At 29.7% G+C, this 24685-nt stretch overlaps 1 protein-coding gene across 47 annotated transcripts in view; it reads right to left on the bottom strand.

Moving 5' to 3' along the window:
• LOC139527410 (RIMS-binding protein 2-like) overlaps positions 1-24685 on the bottom strand; it is a 131155-nt gene that overhangs the window by 23972 nt on the left and 82498 nt on the right. For 36 of the 47 annotated variants that reach the window (XM_071322830.1, XM_071322825.1, XM_071322828.1 and 33 more), the window contains 13 exons: positions 15625-15747; positions 13615-13719; positions 13081-13131; positions 11791-11953; positions 10423-10512; positions 9315-9530; positions 7086-7129; positions 6352-6531; positions 4128-4203; positions 3061-3201; positions 2239-2316; positions 1733-1926; positions 418-496 (listed from right to left, as the gene is read on the bottom strand). In XM_071322830.1, the coding sequence (XP_071178931.1) occupies positions 418-496; positions 1733-1926; positions 2239-2316; positions 3061-3201; positions 4128-4203; positions 6352-6531; positions 7086-7129; positions 9315-9530; positions 10423-10512; positions 11791-11953; positions 13081-13131; positions 13615-13719; positions 15625-15747 (1540 nt within the window). The remainder of the gene's footprint in view (positions 1-417; positions 497-1732; positions 1927-2238; positions 2317-3060; positions 3202-4127; positions 4204-6351; positions 6532-7085; positions 7130-9314; positions 9531-10422; positions 10513-11790; positions 11954-13080; positions 13132-13614; positions 13720-15624; positions 15748-24685) is intronic. The other 11 variants (XM_071322841.1, XM_071322848.1, XM_071322851.1 and 8 more) reach the window with 1 other exon arrangement.

Raw genomic sequence — 24685 nt, 5'->3', positions numbered from 1 at the left:
CTTAAAGGAATTAAAATTCAAAGTTATTATTTTTTTTTTGTGTGCTGTTTTTCCAAACTCAAAACAAGTGTAATTTACCCCCATTCTCTATACAGAGATTTTCAGTAGCATCATCAAACAATCCAGTATTAATAAATTGAATAGGACTGCATTCTGAAGTATTAAATTTGAAGTTATTATAAAATGGCAAACCCAATGAAAATCAGCTATCCCCCTTGTCATATTCAGATTCAGACCAATGAAGAGTTTACCAATGTGTTGTAATGAAAACAAATATAATATTACATAAATAGTGGGTTGCAGAAGGAAATCTTCAGGATCATTAATTCTGAAGATGCTGGAAAATCAGTCAGATTTGAAAGATATATCAGATGAATATAAATGTATTAAATGTATTTGATTGAAATAAGTTCTCACCTTTTCCAATCAGAATAGTAGCCTGATTATCTTGTGATAATCCTTTGCTGGAAAGGCACCGGACACTGATTCTATGGACCTAGAATGAATGAATATTTTATTTGCAAAATCATATATAACATGCTTAGTGGCAATAAATAGACAGGTTTGTACAATGTACAATATTGAAAAGAAATACAAACATTGATGCAAATATCAATGCTTCATTTGGTGTATTGTGACTTAGTATTTGTGCTTTGTATTGATCTGATTGGTTAAGCCCTTTTCAAATTATTTTTCTAGTTTGTTCTTACATTGAACAGTTACAGATGCGACTGTCGTATGGGTGGGGGGTTTGTCTGGCTATAAAACCAGGTTTAATTCACCATTTTCTAAATAAGAAATTGCCTGTACCAAGTCAGAAATATGACAGTTGTTATCCATTCATTTGATGTGTTTGAACTTTTGATTTTACCATTTGATTATGGATTTTCCGTTTTGAGTTTTCCTTAGAGTTCTGTTTTTTCTTATTTTTACTTTTTACACCACAGTCCCAGGGTAGGGAAAAGGATGGGAACTCATAAATAGTTTAACCATGCCACAATCTTTATCTGCCTGTAAAAATTTAGGAGCCTGTTTAAGTTTATTGCTGTAAATCATACAGTTTTTTTCCATTGTTTTGTACATATATCAGGCAGTCACTTTTTCTTGTTTGAATTGTATAACACTTGTCTTGCCACGGCTTTTATAGCTTGCTATGCATAACAGGTTTTACTCTTTGTTAAAGGCCCATGCACATGCAGTGAGCTATAATTGTTGCTCTGGTGCAGAGTTGTCTCATTGGCAATTCTGATTTAAATAAGGGAATAAACACCTCTCAAAAGTTTCTGCTTGCTCTTCACCGGAATCCTCAAATTTTATTATCCGTTTTTCTTTGATTTTAAGTAGTTATATCTTTAGTTTCCTATTGATTGTTTAGCTGACTGTTTTTTTTAGCTCCTCTTGTATTTTTCTCAAGAACTATGGTTTTTGAAAAGACTTTTTTGAATCCTTTTCCTCCCTCCGTCAGTGAAACATAACTACTGTAGATTCATTTATTTTTGTGGAATGCATAAAACTGGTCTTTTCTTGGATATTTGATTTCATGGTTTTGCCAAAGTTTGCATACAACCCAATACAAAATTTGACATTTGCCATTCATTGAACTTTTAAATTGGAATCTTGGTTTACCTGTACCCACGAAAAACCAAGAATATTGGTATCTAGTGAATAATATGAATCCACAGGAGCTTAGAATTTTTTTATGCACTAAAACCAAATGACTTGAACATTTTACCTGATTACAATCCACATTCTCTATAAGAGACTTGGTTCTTTCGTTTCCCTTGACCGTAATGATGACTTTTCCATCTAGACAGACATGATAAACTCTCACATCCTGTGGAGAAACGCCATCTGGTGGCTGCCAAGTTATCACAACACTACTCCCCAACTGACGCTCAAGCACCAAATTTTTAGGAAAAGGAATTACTACAAAATAAATGATATATTGTTTGATATTTCAAGTGACGTAGGTGTTACAAATTTATCTGTTAAAAGATAGTTAAATTAAATCCATTCCTTCACAAATAATTAGTTACAGCTTAACTTAACTTTACTTTGTAGCTTTATAATTATATCGTTTGTGTTGAGAGATTAAAAAAAAACACTGATAACTTGTACAGAAAATTTGTACAAATTATAATTTGTTCAACATTACAACTTGTACACAACATATACATATGTCAATAAGACTATCTATATAACACAATGGAATCAATAATTTATTTTGTCTGGCCTTACCTGTACTATCTATATGACTAGATATTTCTGATTTCTGTACACTTAAATCTTCTAATGCAGGACTCTTACTATTTGAATCTGAAAATAACCAAGCTTGTATTTAATCCATGGAAAAACTGATTGATTGTCATTCGCTTGCTTAACTTCCAGAAGTAACCATTTCTAAGAAAAAATCTATTATTGCTTATAAACATTTGATTGCTATTTTTTTTTGCTGGTGAATGAACCATAGTAATAGTAACTTTTACAAGTCCTCATTCTGGAATTTTTTTCAGTGAAAAGGTTTTCCATAATTGGAAGTTAATATGTATAGAAGAAGAAGAATTAAGAAATTTATGAAATATTTTTTAATATGCAATAAATCAAATCTCTGGCTATGTTCAAATCACAATATCAAAAACTCAAATATCTAAAGGCATTCTTAAATTTCTTGTGTCCAAACAATTTGTATTAATAAAATGCACACATTTATCCAACATTTATATCAACTCTTAAACAAAATAGGGTCAATTCGAGTTCTTAAATTTTTTGGTAGGTTTTAATTATGAAACTTGAGTAGAATTTTTTACATCTAATTCATAAGACTGACACCTCTTCTTGAATATAAATGTATTTCCACTTTTTGTATTAAGTTGAATTTTGTCTCTAAATGACCTTAGATCTCCTCAGAATAACCTTCTGACGTCAATCAAAAATTACATTTTAATTGTGATGTCAAATTTTTTAAATTGTGATGTCAAAGTTTAAAGAACAGGTGTGATTTTAAATAATGGAGGATAAATTGCATACAAGTGTAAATATCACAATCTATTGATGACTTACTTTTAGCTGACTTTGTATCAGTTTCTTCACTACTATCAAAGTCTAGTTCTTGCTGGAGACTATTTGCTGCAGTACTATCATCGTCATGCTCTTGTGGATTATTTCCTGACATTATGGCATGGAATTCTGATAGATCATCATCTAAAAATAGAATATGTTTATTGTTACATGAGGGTTGTATGGTTATAAAGTGGTCTTTGTTCATCTATATTTAGTGAGAATTGAAAATGCAATATTCATCCTGCAAAAAAAAATTTATCAACCTCCATTTAATGTTTTTTTAAGACTAAATTGCATACTCCTGATAGTAATTTCTAGGCATGCTTAAGATATTTGAAATTTGTTTTCAAATCTTAATGTTCTCAGATACATGTAACTTTGATCAAAGTAAGTTTAAAATAAAACCTGTGAATTCATTTATTGTTTAGTTGGTATAATTTTCATGGTTTGCTTAAATATTGTTATTTTTCAAACACTTAATTCCATTTTTTCATCATTTGCTTTTCAAAGAAACTAAAAATTTGTATTTCATGAAGTATCTACACGTTTTGCAATTTCCCCATACCTAGAAAAACAAGTGAAACTATGAGCTACTGCTCATTGATGATACCCAAGTCTGCCCAGGATGTTGTTGAGTGATGCATCCGAAAAGCCACCACACAGTATATATAGCTGATTTATATAAAAACACTGAATCAAAATAATCCTTATGATGTCAGTGGCGGATCCAGAACTTTTCCAAAGGGGGGGGGCCGCTCCAGTCATGCTTCAATGATTCCCTATATAATCAACCAAATTTTTCCCACGATCCGCCTATGGATGTAGTTCCTAATAAAGATGTGACAAAAAATATTCATGGGAAGGACGGACAGATGGACAGACAGAGGTAAAACAGCATACCCCTCCCTTTTTTAAAGCAGGGGTATAATTTGAAAGCCCTGAATTTTATTAACAGTATGGTTTACCATTTTTATTTAGGTCATTATTAGTATTAACAAATACATGACATTGTTCAGGTTTAAAAAAGAGGTGTAATATAAATATTTCCAAATGAAATTAAAACTAACCTGACAATTTTTCTATAAAGTTGGACGGCACCAGACCTCTTCTTCCATCCATCAACTCTGCTTCAAAAAATCCATCCTAAAAAATAAACATGTTCATATTATTCATTTATGCAAATTAATATGTAAATTGAAGTCACCAATTACTGCAAAAAGTAATTTTCTGACAAATCTGATCTCTAGTCATTATAAAGATCTTTTGTGATTATAAATTGATTGATTGTTGGTTACTTAAAGTCCTCGTAATTATAGAGCTTAACCAAAAAAAAAAATAGCTACTTGAATATATATGCAATGTAATGTAAACTAATATGTTTTTCTGTATACCTTTGTCCAACTTAGGTGATACCAGAATAAAACAAGAGGCTCTCAAGAGCCTGAATCGCTCACCTGAATTTTTTTGGTTTAATCTCTCATCAATGATTATTTTGGCTTTTCAATTTATTTAAATGTTCTTTGAATCGTCCTATTTTCTTCAAAAGCAAAAAAAAATCATTTTCTCCTATGTTCTATTTTAGCCATAGGAGCTATGTTTCTTGACATACAAGGAAATGAAATATAAAATTTATACTAGATACTCTGAAACTCTGAAACTCATTTAGCCTAAGTTTGGCTGAAATTGATACAGCAGTTTCATAAGAGAAGATTTTTAAAAGTAAGTCAACATGATGAACAAATTGTGAAAAAAGTCTTTAAAGGGCAATAACTCCTAAAGAGGTCAATTGACAATTTTGGTCAAATTGACTTATTTGTAGATCTTACTTTGCTGATCATATTTGCTGTTTACAGTTTATCTTTATCTATAATAATATTCAAGATAATGACCAAAAACTGCAAAATTTCCTTAAAATTACCAATTAAGTGGCAGCAACCCAACAATTGGATGTTTGATTCATCTGAAAATTTCAGGGCTGATAGATATTGACCTAATGAACATTTTTACTCCATGTCAGATTTGCTCTTAATGCTTTCGTTTTTGAGATATAAGCCAAAAACTGCATTTGACCCATATGTTCTATTTTAAGTAACGGCGGCCATGTTTTTTGACGGATCAAAAATCAAAGCACACACTTTGTGCAGGATAATCTAAGGAACAACCATGCTAAGTTTTAACCAAATCCATTCAGTAGTTTCAGAGGAGAAGATTTTTTAAAGTTAGCAAATATGATGAACAAATTGTGAAAAATTGTCATTAAAGGACAATAACCCCTTAAGGGGTCAATTGACAATTTTGGTCATATTAACTTATTTGTAGATCTTACTTTGCTGATTTTTTTTGCTGTTTACAGTTTATCTTTATCTATAATAATATTCAAGATAATGACCAAAAACTGCAAAATTTCCTTAAAATTACCAATTAAGTGGCAGCAACCCAACAATGGTTTGTTTGATTCATCTAGAAATTTCAGGGCTGATAGATCTTGACCTAATGAACATTTTTACCCCATGTCAGATTCGCTCTAAATGCTTTCGTTTTTGAGATATAAGCCAAAAACTGCATTTGACCCCTATGTTCTATTTTAAGTAACGGCGGCCATGTTTTTTGACGGATCAAAAATCGAAGCGCACATTTTGTGCAGGATATACTAAGGAACAATCATGTTAAGTTTCATTCAAATCCATTCAGTAGTTTCAGAGGAGAAGATGTTTGAAAAATTGTTAACGACGACAGACGACGACGACGACGACGACGACGACGACGGACGCCAAGTGATGAGAAAAGCTCACATGGCCTTTTAGGCCAGGTGAGCTAATAATATATATATTAAAATAATTAAAATAGACGTTTTATATAAATATAGCGATTTTGAAGGTCAGTGCTAGTATTGACTTCATAACAATTATTTCACATTTGATCAATCAGAACATACACATATGTATTTCCCTTCGAATACCCTTGAAAATAAAGTTTCTGGATTTGTATTTTTGCCTTACTCCGGAAACATCCTATTAATAGACCTTTACAATATTTGATATGGACAAAAAAATCTGTATTGAAAGACTAAAACATTTTTCCTTCTGTCAAAATGCACTGATTGTACACTTGATTTTTACTTATTTTACTTGCTCCTACTGGACTGAGAACCAGAATGTCCTGTCATAGAACAGGTAACCTGTCAAAAAATTATATCCAGAGTTGTAATATTCAAATAGTCTATTGATACTATGAAGAAAATAGTTTCAATGGCACAAATTCTTACAATATTTATCATGTTTATTAACTGACCTCATCCATGTCTCCATACACTAAAACATAATCCCCTGAGCTGAGTGCTAGTTCTGCGTCAGGATTATCATTTGGCGAGTGTTGATATGGATCGTAGGTATATTTAGCAATATAAACTGTAATAGGACCTTTCTTCTCCAACATGGCTGTTCTATCCTCTGCCATAAAATCGTCTTTTGACTACAACAAAAATATTGATGTCAATAAGTAAATATGTAGGTTGGTAACAAATTACATAAGACTGAGAATTGTTTTTTTTTAGCATAAAGATTGTGTTGTTTTAAACTTGGCATCAATAATAGGTACAGTTAAAATATTTTGAAGAAACTTCACTATGTTTATTTTTGTGGTTTTTCTTTTTTCCAGTTGTACAATGTTTTATGGTTTGACGCAAGACTGGCCTACATTTTTGTTGTCCCTCAAAAGACTTACACTTATTTCACAATTAAACTATTAAAAGTAAATCCTTCCAAATATAAATACTTGCATGATATATTGATCTTGAGGTTTATCTCATTGCAAAGTGAATTATGGATATGTCTTTCAAATCTTAACAATTTTTTATTTGTTTTTGTAGGTTTTAAGAATTTACAAGTTGAATTTCATCATCAATTGGCATATCACATGCCACTTCCAACACTTTTGTGCTATTTCAAGGCGATCAGTTTTATAGGTGGAGGAAACCAGATTGCCCACAGAGAACCAATGACCCTTTTTATTGATTATGATCCTACCTTTCTATCAAAGTTACTCTCCATCCCTGAGTCCTCACCTTTATCTGAAAAAATACACAAATATATTAAAACAATGTCTGAAACGTCAACTGTATAATCAAATAATCTTTTTTTTATTTTCTAATGAATAATAGTGGAAGTCATTTTCAATCATCTTTTTTTTAATTATATTATATAATTTTCATTAACAAGACACATTTCCTTGTCCATCTAACAATATCAGAAATGAAAAACAATTTCTGAAACATACACTTTAAAGTCAATTAATATTTTTTTAAATTTTATAATAATTATAGTGAAAGCTAATTTAAATCTTCTTTTTCATCCAACAAGATGTACTTCCTTATCAATCAGAAATGAAACATTGTGATTCATTAAATGATTTCAAACAGAGATGATGGAGTATTGAAATAAAACGATTGATAATACTGTTTCTCTTTTGAAGTAGATATTATTCAATTGAAAAGAATCGCTAACAGAAACCTTTATTAAAGCTAGGCTCACAAAATTGGCTTATAACTATAACTATTTTTGAAGCAGACATTTCCTTATATAAATCCTTTGAAATTGTCAATTTTATTTAATCTCAAAAGATTTAAAAATATCAGGTAATGAAAACCAAAACCGCTCAATTAATAAAGGCATAGGTACAGCAAGCAAGCATTTTCATCTTAAAAATTTTGTTTCCAACCTTTTGAATCAATTAAGTCAGATTAAACTTACAAAATAAGTAAAATCCAACTTGATCTTACGGTTGCAAGAAAATTGGTTTTCAGAACACATATTTGGCTTTAGTTTTGAAATAACTTCCACTGATCTTGTCTATAAATGTTATCCATTTATTTAAAATAAATGCTATATAATTGTGCATACCATACATTGTCATACCCTTTTAAAATGCTATACAATTGTGCATACCATACATTGTCATACCCTTTTAAAATGCATGCCCTGATAAATAAATGCACAAAGATTGATTGATTGATGGTTACCTAAACATCCAGTGGCAAATATTTCATGCATGTTCAGGACAATATATGTACAAAGAATAGGTAGAATAAATATGATGGAAATAAAGAAGTTATTTCAAATTATATATGTTAAATAACTAGGTGTTGTGGTTCTATAGAAAACAGTTCATAGTCATGCAAAAACAAGGGTAAAATAACAAAATATTCAACTCCAAGGAAAATTCAAATTGAAAAGTCTTTGATCAAATGGCAAAATCAAAAGCTCAAACTACATCAAATGAATGGAAAACACGAATAATTGCACAGTTATAAAAGACCAGGTGCTAAAAATTGAAATGCAAAGACAAAAATCCTGATAATATCAGACATTATATATTGGTCATAAAATTTGATAGCTGCAGAACCATTATAAGCTCTTAGGTCCTTATGAAATTTTGGACTTTTTGCAGACCATAGAAAAAGATTTTCCCCATTTCAAAACGTTCGGAAATTGAGAAGCAAGCTGTACTACAATGAGATCTCTATAATGATTGGTACCAAATTTTTAAAATAAAATTTTCTTAACACTATTCCTGTTTCTTAACTCATGTAACTTACAGTTTCTTTCCACATGCATTTTTTTCTATATAACTTTGATTGGCAAACTTTGATATATAAATGTGCACTTGTGTATATATTCAGATCAAAACAGATGTGCATCACAGTTTTATGTCAAGGATACAGGTATATCCTGTTCAGGAGGAGAATGTACATCATTGGCTTGTCTCTATCTTATATAGTGCCTAACTACATCTTATATACTGTGAAGTTATTTATAGTTTGGTAACAATTTTTGTGTCAACAAAAAAATCCATTACAGCTTTAAAAACTTGAAGATAATTTAAATATCATCCGAACTTAAAATGATATAAATCTGAGCAAATTAAACTATTATTTTAAAATATGTCAATTACCATGGATTCATTATTAGTTGTCTGATACCAATTTTCGTGGGTAAAGGTAAACAATAAATGTTTCATGAAATACAATGTTTCTATATACCTATATACTGACTTTTCCAAACAACAATATAAACTATCTAAATAAATGCAATTTTTATTCAATCCACAAATATTGATTCCCCACAAAAATAAATGAATCCACAGTACTTAATCAGTGATTCTCTATTTTCACAAAAATTCTTACAAAGGGTGTGTGTGTGTGGAGGGGGGGGGGGGGTCACAGTTCTATAAATAAACAAATATCCAGAGAGTACAACCTTCAATAGGGATAACTTCCTCTGAAATCACTTCCTGTGAAATCACTTCGTCTTCCGAATCGGAGGAAGCCTCTAACTCTTTCAATTTCTTTGCTATTTCGTTTAATTCTGGATCTTCATTCAGATCTGATTGGTTGGCTAAATCTGATTGGTTGACCTTGCCCTGGTCTGGAGAAAGACCATTGGACAATTCTACTTCATCGTCGTCTGCAAAACCTAAGGTCAAAATACAGAACATAAAAGGACCATCACCATGTTACAACAAAATTAACAGGTGAGGTCAAAGCTCAAGGTTAAAATAAAAGGTCATATTACAAAATTAAAAAAAAGGTTTGGAAAAATTGAAAGCAGATTAAAATCAAATTAAAATCAAATTAAAAAGTGGTTTAAGAGAAGAGTATTTCACACTTAATATATACAGTGTTTACAGAAATGTTAGCCAGTAAACTAATATAGTACAACTGCTTATATATAATATATAATATTTTTGTTATTATAAACTGGACATTTAAACTGACTGTTATTACTATATAGAGTAAATCTAAATTGGGAGAGTTAATATTGTATCCAGGGTTTCTTTCAAATGCCTATTTCAAATCAATTCTTGGTTTTAAAGGATCCATAATTTTTTTGAGATAAACCCCAACTTTCAGTTCCATATTTATAAACAAAGAAAAGAAAACACAATACCACCCCTTTTGTCAAAATTTAAAATTATTAGAATTTTTAGAAGATTTCCATTTTCGGCAACTTTCTTGTATCATTTTGGGAAAAGTCTAAAAATAGTTTTAAATGCTATTAATTATCCGAGTATATCCCATTAGCCATTACTATATGTATATATACCAGTACAAATAATTAATGCAATAAAATTAAATTAAATCTGTTTATTTTCAATTAACAGGCAACAAATATTAAAAAGATTTGATAAATTAAAAGAAATATATAAAGTTGAAATGTAAATCAATGCAGGCAAAGCAGAGGTCCAACTAAGGGGAAATATAAAAATATCCCTTGAAGGACCTCTTTGCTGTCAGGTGACTACAGGTAAGCAGGTAACAGGAATGTAAAAATAAGATGAAAAAAACCTGTATAAAGTGGACATTACCTGTGTCTAACGATTTAGATGATTCTATAATATTTGTATCATTGTTTTCTGTATGTTTCTGTGAATCGTATGCCGATGAACTAAATGAATCTAAAAAAGAAGAAATAAATCAATTAATGGATGCAACAGCTTTTATTAGGATTACATACAATGCAAATTTACGCTTAAATTTCATCAATATGACCAATCATGTTAATTTGTATGTTTCAGGTTTCTTTATCATGCCTAATGTTCAGCCTTACCGTTAACTTTTTTATTAGAATTACATACAATGCAAATTTCCACATACATTTCTTCATTAAGGCCAAAAAACATAATTTGTGTGGTTTGATTTCCCTACCTAGCCTAATTAATGTTGAGCCCTACCTTTAGCGTTGTATTTCAATTTTTTTTTTTAAACATGCTCTGTTTTTAAAAGTCCTATTTTTTACATGTTAACAATAATCACCATGTAATTTAATACAACCTTCTGTGGATTGTAATCTTAAAAGTTAAAGAACAAAAACATCCATTAATTATAGCACGATCATTGTTTGATAATTCACTTCCTGGTTATACAAATTTCTTGGGTTGCTGTCTCATCAGTGTATCCCCATAACTCCTTTTATTCACCGAACATTGCACGGAAAAAGATTAATTAATACCTGTATGCAGGGTTTGTGTAAGAAGACAATATTAAAGAAAAGACAAACCATGAATAAAAGTCTATTTAAGAACGTAGTGTTAAGCCCTACCTTTAACTTTTTTTCAACAATTTTTAAGTTTGCTTTGTTAAAGTCTTATGTTTAACATATTAACAAGCACCACATGTGTAATTTAATACAACCTATTGTGGATTGTAATCTTTAAGAAGAAATAAATCCATTATTTGATAACAATTAGTCTCTTCCTGGTTTATACAAACTGCTTGGGTTGCTGTCTCATCTGTGTACACCCCACAACTCCTTTTATTCACCGAACATTGCAGGGAAAGAGATTAATTAATACCTGTATGTAGGGTTGTTTAGAAGACAATATAGCTTATAGACTAACCATCAATAAAAGATATCATAAGCATGTATACAGAAAACCAGCTTATAAGACAATATAACAGATCGTAGGCTGAACTACACAAAATAAATGTTGGTCTTTAAACATGAGGATCAAATAAATAAAAGACTGAATCCAATTAAAATTTAAACATTTCCTGGGTATGAAAATTTTATTCCTTTTCACGTAAAATATTTATGCTATTTTTTGTACATTTTACGTTATTTCAGATGTATTGCGTTACTTCAATGCTATTTCAGATATATTGCGTTACTTTTACGTTATTTCAGATATATTGCGTTACTTTTACGTTATTTCAGATGTATTGCGTACTTTTACCTGATTTATTATGAGTTGTTGATGATGACGTATTATGAGATTTATTTCGAGGACTATTTTTAACTGACTTTGTTGCAGCTCTTAATTGTTCTAATTCTTCTGTTAGAACTCGATGCCTTTCTTCCTGTTTTTGGCACTGATCTTGTAAATTACTGACTCGACCCTATAAATAGAACAGTAACTGACGTAACAGCAATATTTTTGTAAAATACAAATAAAATAATTCAGGTAAAAAAAATACTTCTTTCTTGAAATTGGCATTGTTATAACAGCTTGAAATATGTTTCTTGATAAAATTTTGTCAGAAAATCTTGATATAATTTTTTCTTCAGAGTATTTTAATGAGCAGATTTTGTATAATACCAAATTGGGATGTTTATAAACCTAAAAACAATCCATAGGAAATCCTGTTAAACATTGACCTTTCATTAAAGCAACAGTTATATAATTGAATTTCAGGAATAATTTTATTCAATTCTATATTTTGAAACTAATGATGTCATATATCTTATCATTGCATTATACTTGGCATAAATTTGCATATAAAGTATTTAAAGTCAACAATTATAATTTATGGTAAATGAAAAGTGCAACCTTATTATATATATTAATGGTAATTTAATTGCTAACACTGTTAATGAGATTGTACTCTTTTCTGGTTGTTTCTTGCCTTTTAAGGGGGCTCGCGGGTCTAAATGAAATTTTTTATTTAATATAGGATTTCACTATATTTTTCTATAAATGAACTTTATCTTATACTTAATAGAAAAATGAAATAAAAAAATGGGGTCACTGTTCATTTACGCTCACAATATGCCTTCGAATGGAGCATACATTTTGTTAATGTCCTTTTTTTCTGTTGAACTAATAGGAGAAATAGCGGCAATATCGAAATAAAAAAAGAACTAAATTACAGAAATTGCTAAAATTTTACAATTATTTTGTCTATGTACAGCTTATTCGAAACGAACAATAAAAAATATAGGTCACCAATGAGTTAAAAAAGATATTTCAATTTTTATGCCAAAAAATGGCATTTTTGCACCAAAGGGAGATAATTTGAAGCTTTTTCAATGACATCTACATTTTAAAAGTCTGCTGGGGCCAACACTAATTGATTTTTTGGAATGATTTTTGTACCATATGATAAAGTAACAGCTACTTATACCCGCGAGACTCCTTAAGGAGCACCAAATATTTTGCTAAAAATACTATGAGACAAACACCCCCCTTTAGGAAACACATTTTATAATTTAGTGAAGTCATATTTAAAAAAAACAAACTAAGTACCTGTAATTTACTTAGAGCATCTTCATAATCTTTTTTAGTTTGATCATGTGCCTGAAATAACACAAAACATAATATAGCATACAGTATATAACATGTATAATTCAATATTACAGTAATTTGATAAATAATATAGCCTTGAAACCTTTCTAAACTGCTACAAAACAAATAATTACTGAATCATCATTTTGTGACTACAATATTAAAGGCATTTGATTCGTATATTTTCAGTATGTTGGAAGTTAATAAATCTGTTTTTCAATATATGTATATCTGGAACTAAGCATGAGTCCAAATTCATTATTTCTCCACATTGTTTTGAAATACTGCGGCTTCATTTATTGTCGTGGATAACAATTTTCGTGGATAAGGGAAAAGTTGCATTTTCGAGGATATTTGATATCAAGATTTTGCCAAAGTCTGTCTCAATACCAAGAGGAAATTTGTTCTTTGTTGAGCATTTAATTTTGTGGTTTACCTAGTCTAATGAAATCCACGAAAACTGGTATCGAACGAATAATAATGTACAATGTATACCTGTTGTAACTGGTCATAATGTGTCTGTTTTTCCTGTAATTTCTGCACTGTTTTTTGATGATCATGTTCTAACTGTGTGAACTGTTCTGCTGTGTCCTTGAGATTCTGAAAAAAAAAATAATGTTTTGAACAGAACTTTCTTTACTTCAACATTATTTCCATAAATACATGAAGTAACATATATAAGATTATCTCTGACACCTTAGTTAAAGTCTAATGGATTATTTTGCATTGTTCATTGTGCTGCTGTCTCATACCCTCCATCTAGTTTTATTCATAATGAATTCTACAAATATTTAATTTTCAGAAATCTTTATTTAGAAACCTTAATTTCTTTTGCACTGAAAATCATCTTTCATTTTGATGTCAAAACTCTCAATTGTGAACACCTTCTATTTGCAGTTAAAATGACATATTCCATTTTGAACTAATTCCTCACTTTTAACATTACATTGTATATACTATCAATCACTTGTGGTCTCCTGATAACTTAACAAAAAGTAGCTGAGCCATCTGGTAGAGTTCTGACATATTTAAATAATTGATTCATTTGTATCCCATACTCATGATACTTAGCTTATATCCCATACTATAGGTTATTTCAATAAATAATCATTACTTAACTAAGTTAATAACTGATCATTAGGTATTAATAGTGAGACTTAGGAATTAACCATTTTTTTGGGGGCACAGCAGTTAAATGTGAAAAACTATATCTTGTTGATATTCTTTAAATAAATGTCCCTTCGACAATTATTACTCACAGAACATTTTGTTAAATTAATGTGACTAAGGTATATTAAATAAAAATATTTGAATGTCTGCATGATTTGAGAAATAAGACGGTAAAAAATAAAAATGATATGAAAAGCAATCAATTTTCATTCTTTTTTAAATCTTAATCTTTTTTGGCCATTCGGTCTACATATATATGAAAACTAAATTTTCTACTCCAAATTTCAATATTTTGACTTAAGTTACATCAGATTATAAACACCTATAAATCAGCATATTGTTTTCTCGATAATCCCCTTACAGTTGCCAAAGCATGGGATTCAAATCTTTTATCTGTGTGTGTTTATTAGCCTGAAGTCATATCTTGATCTATCATTGAAAATGCAATTAGGTAATGCAGCAGGATAGATATCAGCAATTATACAATAAAAAATACCTAGCAGTAAAATTTATATAAGACTCAATTAGAATTATTGAAAAATCTTGTTATTTCAAATTTTTATTTTATCAATTGTCAAATAGATCTATATATAATGCCATGTCAAGACTGAAAATTAAAATAAGCAATTGTTGGATTAAAACATCAGTATCTATCCATATTGGTGGTATTTTGGTACACTTTACATTTTAGCACTGAAAAGGCATTCAACTTTCATTTCTTAATATATAAAGAAGTTGTGGTATGACTGCTAATGAGATAACCTCCACTGAAGACCAATATTATGACACAGAAATTAACAACTATAGGCCATCGTACAGCCTTCAAAAATAAATACTGAATCTCTTAAGTATGACTGAACAGTACTGATATGACTGCAAGCATGCAATGTAAGTTAACAGCACTGTGTTGACTACAAGCAAATCATATTAAAAGTACTGATTTGACTGCAAAATATATAATATGTGTCTTTCGTTATCATATTTTGTTTTTAACATTCAGGTTGTGTTCAGATTAAGTTGTCCGTGTCTGCTTAAATCAGTATACTAGTTTATTGCACCACAGGTAAATAATGAAGTTGTAATTGGTTTTATGGATCCGTAGGGGGTTAGTAAATTGCAATGCATATTGGGTTTATGACTTCCCATCTACAGTTAATGGTGACATCATCTATTGCAGTTCTTGTGTTTCCTTTTTTCAAAGTCCTTAAGTATGATAAATTCATTATATAGTTCACTATGAACTAATAAGGAATTTACTAACCTTCTATAGATCTGTTGGGGGGTCAGTAGTGAACCATATAACTCATACTATCATACATAGGTTAATGTATTTACCTTGACTGTGTCTTCTAACTCTGTAACCTGTTTCTGAAGACGATTTCGTTCATTTTTGGCTTGTTCACATTCTCTTTGAGCTTCAGTAAGATTGAGTCGTAAGAGGTTACATTCTTCACTGACCTGTAAAAGAAACAGACACATACATTGCAGTATATTCAATCAAAGGAAAATTATATCAATTACTTAATTCATACAATATCTTCATTGAGTTTATTATGATGATAGATAAGTTTGCTTATTACAGTCAAGTCAATTATCTTAATTAGTGAGAGGTTATATTTACTCCCAATGAGAGTTGATGACCTGACTGTAGAAACCATTCAATTTACAAACTAAATACATTTAATATTACATTTTTATAATCTATACCACTGAGGGAAAGTTAAAATCAACACTGACCAAGTGAGATATAATACATATATTAAAACTAACATTTCTCCCTTTGTTTCAAACATGTGTTATAGTATGCCATATCTGGTTTAGTGTTAAAATAGGGGTAAAACCCTTATAATAAGGCCTGGTACTCTATTTCTGTTTCTAAATAAGAATTTTGTTTTTCTAAAGATCAAATATCTATTTTCGTTAATTCATTTGACCAATGGTCAACCAGACAGATATACTTAATAAGATGGAAAAGAAATAGATCATGGTTAAAGAGATGCAACTATTTCTTCATTTCCGACAGGAAGTATGCTCGAAGTATTGATCTTTATTAGATTGTCTTGTATTAAGTCTTGTATTAATGGTGTTTTACAAGGTTAAACCTAACGTTCAGAAGTTAGGCCTAAATTAATATATTGTTCGTTTCCCCAATCCCGACCCTGTCAAAGCAGGTGTGGGAAGGTAGGTAGGGAAATAATTTTAATTTTTCTAAAAAGCTGGAATAATACAATTCAATTCGACAAGCCTGAAAATCAGAAAGGAATAAAATAATATTTGTCTTAGGTTTAACAATAAAATTTTATGAGTAGCACCATTTTTGCAGGGTCGGTCGGGATTGGGGAAACAAACAATTTTTTATTTTAGGCCCTAATAATAACTCTGAAGAGGGACATTTACACTACTGGATCATAGACAGTATGTACTAAATTATACTTCTACAAACTTTCATCAAATACAAAAAGTCAAAAAGATATTCACACAAGACAACTGTGAGACTCAAACATTTAATAAAATTATCAAGAAACTGAATTTAAAATGTCCTGCTTACTTGTTAAGTCATTTAATGACGGTTCATTTATCATCCTGGGTAAGCTTTAATGGAAAACTTACATAATCATGGAAATTTTTCAAAGTTTTACCAACTCCTATAGAATTTTTGTTATTTTTTAATATTTATTTTTTCGTGCTTCACCTGTACCCATGAAATACACAAAAAAAAGTAGCTAACAAACAAAATGATCGAATCTCACCGTAATCGAAAATCTCTACTTTTGCTTACTGTAAGCTGACAGTCGACACAACCTGACATTCCTTTATACATGTACTCCAAATTGAGCATGTTGGTTACAATTATTCATATTACAATTATATGTTAAAATTCTTAAAAAAAAAATTAACTTTCTTTTTAAGTCCTTATCTATTTACCCAATCCATATTCCAATTTGCATTTAAAAATGCAGCATTGACAACTTCTATACATTGTAAATCCATACCAATATATTATTATTCTGAACAAACTATGACCTGGTAATTTCATATCTTCCTGTTACTAGAAATGTTACAAAACAGGAAACAAATCATTTATGGAATGGTTACTTCCTTTGCAAACTGTAATAGCTATTATAATCACTGTATTTGTACTTTGGACATGGCAATATTATACATTTGCACTTTGTTCATCAAAATTTTTCTTTAAAGATCCCTCCGTCAGGATGCTCAAAATTAAGACTTTACTGTTTGACAAATTTTTTTTTCTGTGTCAAATAGTGAAATTAATATGATCGAGGCAGGCATTACCTGTGAAAGGGGACGAAGTCTGTATGAATTTTTTTTTTTTAATTCAAACATGTTAAAAAAAGAAACGGAAATACTGTAAGGTTTCCGATTTTAGTTCTGATGTTAGGGATTCTAGTTGTGACGTTATTTAAGTTATGATGTGATATATTCAATGTAAACAAAGAAACGTGGTCATCAGGTAACGTTTTTTTCATATCAAACAATTATTAAAAATGAATTGGTATTGAGTTCTAATCCTATATTTTACTAGACTGATTTAAATATATATTTCATTTAAAGTCTCATAAAAACAAGACCAGAAAAGGAAGTAGATTTCTGCACAGATGCAGGGATTTAAAAAAGTCTGAAAACCAAAAAGTTAATGATTTTGAGTTCATTAGTAGAATGAAAATTTTGGGATATTTTTTTATTATTATTTTTCTACCGTAATTGGGGACTTCGTCCCCATAATAATATTATTTAACCTTCTCCAGGCCAGGGATTTCCAAAGGGGGTTACTGAGACTCGCAAACTCATTTTGATTAGTTACAATTGAAACAGAACATCAACTTTAACATTGCTTATTGGGGGTTCGTACAAATGGCTACAGGAGCGTTCTCTATATATATGTATTTAACACAAAATACGATGTAGCTATAAATTAACATAAGAGAGAACAAGTACAGTATAATTTTTTTCAATTTGAATTGTTATTTGATTTTTTTACTGTTTAAAGACTACAACAAAAAGACTTGAAAATACTACAAAGACTTGAAAACTGTTTTGTTTGAAACTATTCCTTTTTGCTCAAAAAGAAAAAAAAAAAAAAAAAAGAAACAGTTGCACTCACTCATTCATCAATCAATGCTGGCAAGATGCAGCATCTTTTTTCCAAATTTTAAAAACATGTAAATTCTGAATAAGATTATATAAGGTGGTACCCAACACTTTCACTTAAATTTATTTGGCTCTTTTAATTTTCATAAAATTTTGACAAAGTATATACTTTGACGCTTTGACAAAGTATAAAAATTTCAAAAACTTTGAACCAACCATTTTATCAGAAAATTTACATTGGTTATATAGCAGTTTGACAAACACCAATTTTGATCATTGAGAAGCTAAATATTCCCTTTACAACACAACGTAATTAAAACGTTTAGCTGACTTTACAGAGTTATCTCCCTGTAGTGTTAGGTACCACCTTAATATTTTTTATGTCATCATTTAGATAGAGAACACTGACCTGTAAACCCATGTCAAAGCACTTTATTTTTATCTAAATGTCTGTCAATGAAATAATTAGAGTTGATTATGGCTGTCTATGTTCTACTTAATCCAAGAATTATTGTGACAGATGCTTAGATAACAATTCAAGAGGAGTACAACCACATCAGATAGGACAGAAGTAGTACTTGACCTACATTTCACACTCGAGTGCTTTCCAATAATAACAAATTATATTTAACAAGTGAACATCTTCAGTATTTTACTATTTGGTACCCTTGGATAATGACAGCTAGTATAGATGTGAAGTAGAGATTGGACCAGGATACCAGGCTAGGCTTAAATAGTGATTATAAATGGATAGACTAGAAAAAAGGATCTTGGTAAAAGAAAAACATTCAATTTCACTCAATCAAATCATACATTCATCATGTTAGAAAAAGTCAGTTAATTCAAAAGTTATCATTTTTTTAATTATGGATTTTTTCCTTTGTTCATGTGTAATTTAGATCTAACATAATGAAAATTTAATGAGATATCAGATATTCATGTCAATATTTCTAAAGTATTATTATCTTGTTGATTTTTATATGATTGTGTGATTAATATTGCTTTGGAAAAATTGAACTGCAGCAGAACCATTATAGCTAGTAAATCTGTCCACAATTTTTTTTTTTTTACAAATGGTCCATTAAATTTGACTTTCATCAAACGCTAATTAAAAAAAATGTAAGCTACTTAAAATATATTTTTTACTGGTGATACAACTTGATCAAATTGACTACAGCATAACATGAAATGGAATATTCTAAAACATTGTGGCTGTCGGTTTTTCTGAATTTCTTTATTTAATTATTACACTCAACCCCTTAAGTGCCCAGACAGTTGAACTAACTTTTGACATGGAGTCTATCTGAACTATGAATAAAGAGAAAGCCTATATAATTGGAGAAACCTTAAAAACAACAATTATATTGCTATTTCCAAAATTAAAAGTATCACACATCCAATGCTAATTAGAGACCATAGAAGTTTACCCATGTTTAAATCCTGTATATTCATTAGAAGAAACAATCCAAGATATATTCAAGATATAAAACAAAGACAAAGAAAATTGCACAAATTCCAAATCTTTTCAAATGCATCTGTGTATATGTAGATGAGTATAAACATGATAGAGTAATAGTTTGCTGAGCTTAGAGGTCTCAAAACACAGTAGCTCCAAATGGAACCTTTTGTTAGAGGAGCCATATTCATTTATAAACACATGTACTTTTTACAAAAACATGCATGCATTATTTTGAAAAACAGAAAAAAATCACAATTGTGATATATGTTATCAATTTACCTAAACAGTACAGATTTTTTGTGTAAGAATTCAACTGAATCTAAGACATTCGCATTATGTGGAAAATTTGCAGTAATTCATTTAATGATATAAGCAATTATGATGGTATACCATTGAGAAAAGTGTAAATTAGATTTTCAGCTGTTGTTAGTTTCTCTGTCTGACCTGTCTGAATAACAAACTCAACCAGAAAATCACTCTTTTTATACTTACTGCATGAACAAATTTACCAATAGCTTTCTTTTATTGACATTTAGAACATATCCATGATATCTATGTCTTAGTGTAATTATAAAAATAAGACGATGTGGTATGATTGCCAATGACACAACTACATCCACCAAAGTTCAAATTAAGTGGATTTAAACAATAAAAGGCAACTGTATGGCATTTAACATTGAAAAACCCCATACTGTATAGAAGTCTGTAGTTTTAGCAGTCTAATTTTCTTAATTGGATGCTATGTAAATAACATATAGACATAATTTCCCAATGATTATTGAATAAAAAGTAATGTTAGTAAAAAAAATTACGTCCAACTTGACAACAAAGTTTAAATTTCACCTTGACTTTTAACTTTTGATTAAAATGCAAAATATACAGCATTGGCTTTTTACATTCCTTTAAGGGCCAATAAAGAGTATACTCACTTGTTTTATAGCATATGGAATGTATGGAATTTTATCACTTTGCAAAGTTTGTGAAGGTACAGCACACGAACAAAGGTTATGCCCCATTGCCTTTACAGCGCTTTCAGTGCTTTGATCCAATTAAAATTCTCCATTATGATTCCAAGTTTTATTTTGCTTAAAGTATCTTCTTTGTTTTGTCAGATGAACATTAATGTTCGTTTAATGTTCGGCATTGTTGCAATCTTAATGTCTAAGACACTTCCTGCGTTTTCTCTTCTTCAATTTCTTTACATGTATGTATAAAGTCTAGACAAAATGATATTAAAAGTTTTCATTTGAAGTTCTTACACTCTTGAGAATCTAGTGGAGAAATTTTAGAAAAATCTAATCACAATTTTATAAACTTTATGTGATTCTCAATATCAACTATTATTAATAATCCATTAGCTATAAATTGATTGTCTAGTTGTTGAATAAATTTTCAATTTTCTTAAAATCAATATTTTAAAGCAATCCTTGGAGTTAAAATTTTCTGATTAAGAAAAATCTTTTACTTTAGAAAAAAAGACCAATTGCACTGTTGTTTTTAGTCACCAATGAATTTTCCATGTCAAATATATATTAAGTCTCCTAGATTGAATATTTTATCGGTCACTGTCGAATTTCCTCATGCTTCTGAAGCTACATACACCTTATGTTGTGTCACTAGTTTCCCAAGATTATGCAAAATTTCCATGCCCTTTAAAGCATTGCAGCATTTTACACATGAAATATTTTTCTTCATTAAAATCAATAACCACTGCTCAGCATGTACCCGTAATACCATAAGAACAGTATTACAACGGCATGACTGTTTAATAAAACATTAGTCAAGGTACTCCAGGTTGACTATTATTCTTCGTTCATTACACACAAGAATTATTTTGTTGTTGACATTTTGTGATTTTTTTTTCTCTCTAACTTCCTGTAATCTAAGCGATCTCAAACTAAAAACTTAAAATAATTTGTAATTATTCCAGTAAATGTCAGTAAAAATTGTTATTGAGTTATGAGATAATAATTGGCGCTGATAGAATGCGGACGGTCAAATCATGTTTTTTCCCCTGTTCCACAGAAGCCTTGTGGGTTTTCATCAATCTCAGACAAATAAAATGTTGTTCATTTTTAAAACTGTTGAATATGAAGAATTTAATTGGATACAGATTTTGTCACCTTCATCAGTGCTCTTTATTCAACAAATATTTGTCATATCAAATTAACAACTCTTTAGACGTTGATCTCCGTTACCAGCAATATAGTTGTTAGACATTAATCTAACGTGTGACAAACATTTAAGAAGCAATAAAGCACTACTGCTGTTAGTCCACAGTTTTTAATATGTGTCATCACATTAAATTTCCATGTCATTTTTTTCAGTTAATATCTATGCGAGACAAACATGCAATTTAACTAACTACAATTAGCAAGTCCTAACAAACTGAGCAGTAATTGTGGTTTATCTAATTATAACATTGAGATTAATAGTTTCTATTCATTGCTTGTCACATTAATCAATATTTAATATTAAGAAAAGATGGAGCAGTGACACTGCATTAAGTATTATATAACCTCTGTGATAATTAAAAACATTTTATTGTTTTCAAACTATAATATTTAACAATAATTCAACTTTACAGCAGGAAAACTTTTTATTTATCAGAATTAACTGACAAATTTCATAATTTTTTTAAATTGGTAGGTGATTAATTTTTTATTTTAATTTAGATATGTCCGGTATACCCCCAAAGAGAAAAAAAACGAAAAATAATCTACAATCCAAAGATTACAGCTGTCTTTTGTTTAAGATGAATAAAATATTCCTTTTATTTAGTTGTACAATTTAGATGGCAGCATCAAAAGATGAATAAATATATCTTTTGAAATTAAGTTTTTACAAAAATAGAGAACTTGCAATTCTTAAACATTATAATATGCTTTTAAACTTTTTGTCACAAATCTTTTTTCAAATTTTACAACTTTTCTTCTTTTTAAAAAAATTATATTAAAAAAAAAATCTAATCATATGATTAACCCTTGTAAAACCTTAAGAAAAAAAAACCCAAATTAGCACCTAAGTTATATTATTGTTCTGCATCTGATCATATTAATTAAATATGTGCAAGATTATGAAAATGTCAAACTCAACAGATTTGTAAACAAATTTGTTGTGTTTCAAATGATAAACGTACTTAATACAGAATTGAAAACAAATTTGTTGTGTATGAAAAGATATCACTTCTCAGAGGGTACATTGATTTGTGAAGGTCCTCTACAGGAAGAACAATTTACACCTTCATATAACAACCTTGAACAATTTACACCTTCATATAGCAACCTTGAGTTCAAAAAATCGCTGACCACTAAATAACGGAGATCTATTGTTTACTTAAAACATTATATAACCATCCCTTTTAACACATTTGTCTTTGCTAATTGAATAATCACAGTTTTTCACTGCACTTGAATCTGAGTTCATATAGATACTTTGAAGATTATAGATTTTCCTTTTTAATCGTTTGTTTGTTAAGATTTGATTTGTATAGAAAATAATCAACTTTGACACGTGAAAAACATCTTCAAGAAGAAAGTGTTGCTCATACTAATAAATTTTGTTCACAATCAAATTGTGCACTGATCGATTATTATAGTCAAGCTTTAAAATCACATGTCCTTAGACATGTTAGAAGTCACTTGAAACTAGTTGTCTGAATCAAAATTTATTCCAGGAATATGCAAGCTGTTTTTCAATTTCATAATCAGAGCCTTCTGTTCAAGACTGGTGAAAAATGTAAGAAAAAAAATATTTTCGAATATTTTTTTTCTTTATCACTCACTGGAGTCCACTTTCTAAATTATCTTTATTCTTGTATCCATCAATATTATTATCTCCAGCGAAAACATTGCTCTCCAGAAAACATAGTCACTTTTAAATGCAGTTTACCAGTATATTAATAATTTCAATGTCTTACTCAACACAGCTTTTTAATCAAAACTAAATGAACTTCTTTTTCCTTACATTTATTTATAAAATTCCAAATTACTGTTTGCTTTCTGAATGGAGTTACAAACCATCAGAATTTGCATTCATTGATAAGTCTAATCCACAATTGCATGTTCTGTGACCTTCCAAAAATAGAGTTGAATTATAAGCATAGTAGCCTTACAAAGTCACAGTCCTTTCTTTATCAAATTGATTATCTGAACATAGTCCCTATTGGAAATTCTAAACAAAAGTTTAGCCAACAGTAGACTACTCTATATTCTGTATTCTATATGTAAACTTATACACACTATATTAACTGTACCAAAACCACTATAAGTTCAATGACATTGTTCTAAAATAATAAATAGCAACTGATTTCTGCACTCATTTAACTTGTTCAACATCTAGCAATACCATCGTTAATCTATGAGGAACACATTTCAAACTCTGAGCTATAAACCTATAATTTAGCCACAATACTCAGAAATCTACATTATAGCGATCAGCTGGCTTGTAATCTGATTTCAAAGCTAACCTTTAATTTGTACATCTGATAATAAGTACAATCACAGGTAATTAAAGTTTTAATGGAAACCATATCATGTTTGATCAATATTCTGACTTTATAACAATAATCTGCTTTTGTCTCAAAACGAGGGATATTATACAAACACACAAATAACTGTTCAATACCTAACTCAGTCTCAAGATGTTAGCAAGAAAAATAAACAGCTTCCTGGAGAATGTAAAAAAAAGATATGTGGTATGATTGACAATGAGACAAGTTTTCCCAAGACAGCAGGCCCTGAGAGACCAAATGATGAAAAGCACTAAGGCAACTGTAGGTCACATGATACACTCTTCAACAATGAGCAAAACCAATACAGTCGT

The sequence above is a fragment of the Mytilus edulis genome, chromosome 6 (genome assembly GCF_963676685.1).
Source record: "Mytilus edulis chromosome 6, xbMytEdul2.2, whole genome shotgun sequence".
NCBI classification, from domain to species: Eukaryota; Metazoa; Mollusca; class Bivalvia; order Mytilida; family Mytilidae; genus Mytilus; species Mytilus edulis.
The sequence above is the reverse complement of the archived record's forward strand: the minus strand, read 5'-3'. Positions and strand labels throughout refer to the sequence as shown.